The sequence below is a fragment of the Acartia tonsa genome, chromosome 11 (assembly GCF_053477335.1).
Source record: "Acartia tonsa isolate MP-2025a chromosome 11, ASM5347733v1, whole genome shotgun sequence".
Taxonomy (NCBI): Eukaryota; Metazoa; Arthropoda; class Copepoda; order Calanoida; family Acartiidae; genus Acartia; species Acartia tonsa.
The window spans coordinates 24,640,555-24,647,038 of NC_137270.1; the positions used below are offsets into that span (position 1 = coordinate 24,640,555).

Sequence of the window (6,484 nt, forward strand, 5' to 3'; positions counted from 1 at the left end):
GGCAGCAAAAACGGACAATTGAAGATTATCAGAACTCAACGGCAAAAAGTAAATTTTTATGCAAAATTACTTAAATAACCTATACCATTTAAGGCAGGGGTGTATATTCTGCAAATTTGACCCGGCTGAGGGGGGGGGGAGTAAATAAATAAAAATATGTGGTTGGTGGGGGGGGGGGGGGGGGGAATGTAAAAATTAAGAGGACTGAAAGCATTTTTTTCTATTTTTCTCCCCTCTTTGGTAAAAACAATATAAAAAATATGTGGAAGGGGGCATAATATAATAAAATAAAGAGTTCTGAAAATATTTTTCCATTTTTTTTATCCCCTTCCTTGCTGGAAAAAACTAGAAGGGGAAAAAAATAAAAAAAATTTGCAGCAGGGTAAAAAAAGGAATCTTATGCAGAATATACACCCCTGATTTAAAAACATTAAATTCTTAAAACTGGAATAATATAGAGCTACTTGTTTTGTTGTCTAGGAATTGTTATTCCAAAAATCAAATTAATTTGATAATATTAATGGGGGGGGGGGGGGGGGGGGTTGTAATGAAACTATCTCGTAAGGGTGGGGGGGGGGGGTTAATAGCCAGAACACGAACGGCTGGGCTTACTTTTCCAACTTTTGTTCGATTTAGGGAAAATAGAACCTACCAACGATTACACTCATGCCAAGTTTCATAATGAAATTCGGATATGGTACCATTTGCATACTGATTACGATAAGGTTGCATTACCCCCCCCCCCCCCTCCTTATATCAAAACACAAATTTTGTCTAAAAAGTTACATCAATTAACGTAATCAATTACCCACCGTTACTTGAAGACTGTTTTGGAGGGGAAAATTGGCTGGTGCCCAAATCTTCATTATCAGACAAATTCTCGATTGACCTCAGAGGTGATATGGGAAAATTTGCCTCTAGATTTCTATTATTATGCTCCTCCAGTTTTGCGTCCAATCTAAATATATAACAACAAGGATGACAACATCCTTAAAAGCGAAGCTCTGAAATGGAAGGACAAACGAACATAAACACTTGTAGAGTGTCAGAACTGAATAAACTGAATATTAATGCTTATGTCTGTAAATTTGTTGCTAAACTGATTAAGTACATGTTACTTTTTAATAATTACAATAATAATCTGAAAAGGATGTAATTGGCCATAAACGGATGGAATGAATATCCTTAATGATATCATAAGCCAATTTATAATTGCGATGCATTTGTATAAATAAAGGCTGTCCGTCCTACCTAACGGTTAGCTCTTGTCGTTGATTAAAGCAAATCCCCCACCATAGGGGCCTAGCTAATAAATATACTAGGGTTGTCAATCCGCCCAATTTTTGGGCCGGATTCAGATTCGGATTTTTACAAAAATCTACCCTTCCCTCTCAAAAAAAAAAAAAGAGGATTAATCCGTGGATTGCCGATTCTTGTTTTTTTTTTGCGGATTGCGGATTTTCGGATTCTGGATTCTATATTAATAACCTAAAATATGCATGAAAGCTACTGTGAAATAAAATACAATAATTGGGCGGATTGCGGATTTCGAATTACGGATTCGGAAACCCTAAAATATACACTTACTTACCTGGTACAAATGGTCTTTCCAAAACCTTCCAGAATCATACAATGCTTCCCAGTTACCAATCGCAAAGGATACTTTCCTAAAAATTTAAATAGGGTTTTTAAAATTTTTATTTAAAGTTTGTTTCATTATTTATAATACAAAGTAGCTTGATGTCTCTACGTCTGTCTGTCCGTCCGTCCCTTAAGATCTCGGTTACCACTGAACCGATCGGAATCTAATCTTCAGGGTATATACCTATTGGTCCTGTAGTGGTTTTAGGCTATTTTCTGGGGGGGGGGGGGGGGGGGGGGACACCTCAAACCCCAAAAAAACAAAAAAATCCTACACCCTTTTTATTTTTTAGAGCAGTTGGGTGTAGCAGTGCCTTTTTTTTATAACAAATTCTATATAGGAGGGTTAACTTCCCCTTACCTCACAGGGCGAAGCCCCTAGAGGCTAGGGGCGAAACAAAAAGCAATTGTACAATATATTGCAAAAATCCTTTTATGAAAGTAATAAAATGTCTGAATGTCTGTCATTGTGTACTTAAGGATCTTATTAACCGCTGAACCGATATGGTTCTTCACATGAAACTATTTATAGTTTCAGAAAAGGTTTATTTTGGTGGAGTGTTCTGTTCATCCACCATTCTAAGAGAAATTGTTGCAAGTACATAAAATACTAAAAATAAAATTTTAAGTGTTGCTAGTGCTGCCCTCTAGGGGTAAAGCAAATATTTAAATTGCCACAAGATGCAATTGCCGTAGCCGCAAGTAAATCCTCGAGATTAAAATTAAAATATACTTACTCAACGAATCTAAACATTTGTCAAAAATCTTTACAAGATTCAAATTCTTCTTTTGAACGGCTTCTTCCTAAAATTAAATTGAACGTAACAGTCGATATAAAATAACAAATTTTTTTTATTTTTACCATCACTTGAAAACAAGAAAAAAAAATATTTAGTAGGTAAAAGATTATCAAAAACAAAATAGGTCAAAGAAATATGTAGTTTAAAATCAAACGTATCAAACATACCCAATTATTTTTAAGAATTTTATAACAAAGTTGGTAACATTCATTACATATATTGAAGCTCTAAAATCAGACGGAAGGACAAACGAACATTAATTGTTCAAAAATTGCAGGATACTATATCAAATTCATACTTATATATTAGGACCTAAACTTATAAGATGCTTCTCCTAAATTATTGTATTTAATTGTCCAGGAATCATTGTTTCAAAAAAGCAAATGGACGGGTTATAATATCATACAAAAATTTATTGTGAAAAAGTAAAAAATTAGCATGTTTTAAATGGGCGTACGGATTTTCTGGTAACGATTATAGCGCAATATTAACTTAAACACTTTTCAGTGTTGTATTACTGTGACGAAGATTCAAGATCTGATCTTTTACCTGACTAGACGCAGTCCTGCTCAAGATAATCAGGGGATACAAATATAACATGTACAATGTACATTGTACTTTCTCTTACAAATGTTCATTGTGTACATATATATTTGTATTTCAGATAGATAGTCCACCTCTGGATATATTTACCTCACTCAGTGATAATAGAGTGACTGTGATACAATGACCATCACCAGAATCAGTAGCTGAATCCTGTCCGCGATCTGACTGTTGTACCTTCTGCATCTACCATCCTGGCAGAAGGCCAGGTCATCACCCAGTGTTGATCTGACCTGTCATTGCAACACGATCAGGTAGTGACTGTATTTGACATAGAATGCTTTGCTTTCTAATTCGTACCTAACTGTCATAGGAATCATTGTTACTGTAACTTACCCGGAATTCTTCCAACCATTTTGTGAAGAGAGGGTTGGGGTGTGCCTCCACCCTCCGCACCCGAGACATTGCAGTTGGCTCTGAAATTAATATTTCTTAAATACATCTTAATAAGGGATAGATCAATGAAAAAATAATGACTAACATTTCTAACAAGGGGGGTGAGGGAAAGTTCTGACACTTTTGCGTAAACAGGGAGTATAGGCTTTATCTTAGGAGATAATCTGAGTGCCTGCAGCACCTAAATCTGGATGCCAAATTAATTTATTTTTAAATATAGGTAACATTTTTTGAAAAATAACCTATACTCTTACTCCAAAGACAAAGCCTTTGTGTCGGAACTCCCCCCCCCCCCACCCCCAACTAATTTAAGTTTTAAAATGTGGTGATAATTTTAGACACTTTCGAAACTTAATAAATCTCAACAAATTTGATTATTTGTTATTGTAGTTTGAATATTAACAAACTTTTGAAATGCCTTTCATAAAACTATCAACTTTACATAGTACAATAATTGATTAAACCAGGTTAAGATTTTAACAAATATTCTAGATAGTCCACTAAGTTAACTAAGTTAAGTGTACACTGCACTGAATTAACCTAACAACAAAATGATATTTGATTAGGTGGAGATCAATAAAAATCATTAAACAAACAACATTTGTAAATTAATTGAAAAAATTAAAATCACAAAGAATGAATAAATAAGTAAAGGGGACTATCCACGAACGAGAGCAAGTGATTCTAAGCACATTTCAGCAGTAATTCTAAATGTTTTTTTGGTGAATATACTAGGGTTCTTAGTAATATCAATTTTTCGATTCAAAAAATCAATGTAATAATCATAATCAAATGCTGTAAATTACGAAAGTACACTAATAAAACTGTTTATAATTTATATTACAAGTATATTAACCAAAAAGACATTTAGAATCACTGCTGGAAGGTGCTTAGAATCACTTGCTCTCTTTAGTGGATAGTCCCCTTTGATAAAATCTTGTATTTTACAATTTTAACTTTAAAGGGGGGGGGGGGGGCGGAAGTGACACTTTTTAAAACCAAAACTGAAAGTCAAAGGAACTCAACTAAATAAAGAGTTACAGCTCTAATATTTGACATGGCAGTTGCTTTAAAGAGGTACAATATGGAACTGTGAAGAAATGGAGACGGAATCGCCGCTAGCGCCGAAAACCACCGTTTCCAGCCAGTATGGTTTTACTAGAAGTATGATGCCGTTTAATATATTTGCACTTGACACTTGCGATTTTTTTAATATTGACAATGACATATTTAAAATATTGCAAGTATGAAAATATAAGGGAAATTTTTATGAAAAAAAATTTATCTCCGATGATTAAAAATTGTCTAATTTGACGAGAAAGGCAAAAAAAAGTTCGGCAGGAAACGGCGGTTTTTGGCGGGAGCAGCAGTTTCGCCGCCGATTCTTCACAGTTCCATATTGTACCTCTTTAAAGAAACTGCCATGGTTAATCTAAGAGCTGTAACTCTTTATTAAGTTTAGTTCCTTTGACTTTTAGTTTTGGTTTCAAAAAGTGTCACTTTCGCACCCTCCCTTTGAATATTGATCAGCTTAGCAATATTTCTATAAGTTAATTTTGTAATAATTTGGTATAATAAAATTATATAATAAGCCCTTTTTAAAAGCAAAGCTTTTTTATAATTAGGGTTGGTCCGTCCGCACGTCCGTAACGGATAGTTTTTTCGTTAATTTAGGCATGTTAGAATAATCTTATAAATTTCAAACTTTGTAAATTTTGTAAGGTGATACCTGTAGTAGTTAGGTACGATTTAGAAAGCGTAGCAACTCTATAATCGTTACCAGAATGTCAGTACGTCCATTTTAAACATGATGATTTTAACTTTTTCAAAAACAAATTTTTATGCATTATTATTATCCGATTGATCTGATTTTTGGTTCCTAGGACAACAATGTACAATGTTATAAGCGAATCGTGTCTGTAATAAAATCCTAAAAATGTCAGTATGTCCTTAAACATTATCCTACATGTAAGCAGTTTTTCAACAAATTAACGTATAATAATGTCAAAACTTACATATTATAAATATTTTTTGTATATTCAGTTCTGACACTCTACAAGAGTTAATGTTCGTCTGTCATACCGTTTCAGAGCTTCGATTTTATGGATGTTCTGATCCTTGTAAAATTGATAGACTATAAAATACAATAATATTACAATCAAGTGGAATGTAGAGATAAATGATAAATACAGCAAAAAGGGAGAAACCACGTGACGTGAATATTCTGAAAGCAAATAATTTGGTGCTTTCACACATAGTGCCGTTTGAATTGAAAATATGGGGACTGGGTCATTTTTTCATATGCCTAAACCTTGCGGTGCGGGGTTACCTAACCCTGGGAGGCCTTTACTGGCGGTGCCCTAACCCTGCACGGCTACCCAGGACCTAATAAAACCTAGCCAAACCCTAGCCCAGAGGAGGATTACCAGTGCATATCAGGGTACTTTGTGTGAAAACAACAATAATATTTTGGTAATCAAATAAAAGTTTAAAAACAATTTAAAACCAGAAGATACCAAAATAAATTATAAAGGTCCCAAGATTCTTAATTTCTGAATGTCTTATTCATTGGCTCAAAAACTTTGGGTACTTTTATTGAATATGGTTGGCTGCACTTGCAAACTAGTGTTTCAATACTTTTCAACCAATAGTTATAATCTACAGAAGTAATTTTCTTTTCAATTAAAATCAGAGTGTCGGAGCCGTATAATTTTGATACGGCTCCGGCTCCGGATCCTACCTTAAAATTAATATATCAATTTTTTTTCATTTTTGAATTTGATAAAATAAATAATATAAAATATTTTGCTTTTATTTGATTAAAGCTATATAAAAGTAGAAGGATGTGTGTCTATTTGTTAAGTAACAATAGTTTTTCAGTTTATTATATGGAAATAGACCGTTGCCAAATTATAATATTACTTTAAAAAATCATTTTTAGCTAATCCGGAGCCGGAGCCGTTTTTAACGAAAAATACAGCTCCGGATCCGGCTTCGGCTCCACTAAAAATGTTGCTGCTCCCGGCTCCGGCTCCGGAACACTG

The 6,484-nt window shown here is 34.0% G+C and overlaps 1 protein-coding gene across 1 annotated transcript in view; it reads right to left on the bottom strand.

Annotated features, from left to right (window-relative positions):
* LOC145331668 (uncharacterized) overlaps positions 1-3,791 on the bottom strand; it is a 23,605-nt gene extending 19,814 nt beyond the window's left edge. Inside the window, exons 1-4 of the mRNA XM_080176449.1 lie at positions 3,381-3,791; positions 2,379-2,445; positions 1,592-1,667; positions 813-958 (exon numbers count right to left, since the gene is read on the bottom strand). Coding sequence (XP_080032575.1) covers positions 813-958; positions 1,592-1,667; positions 2,379-2,445; positions 3,381-3,449 — 358 coding nt within the window. The 5' untranslated portion in view covers positions 3,450-3,791. The remainder of the gene's footprint in view (positions 1-812; positions 959-1,591; positions 1,668-2,378; positions 2,446-3,380) is intronic.
* Positions 3,792-6,484: the final 2,693 nt, after the last annotated feature.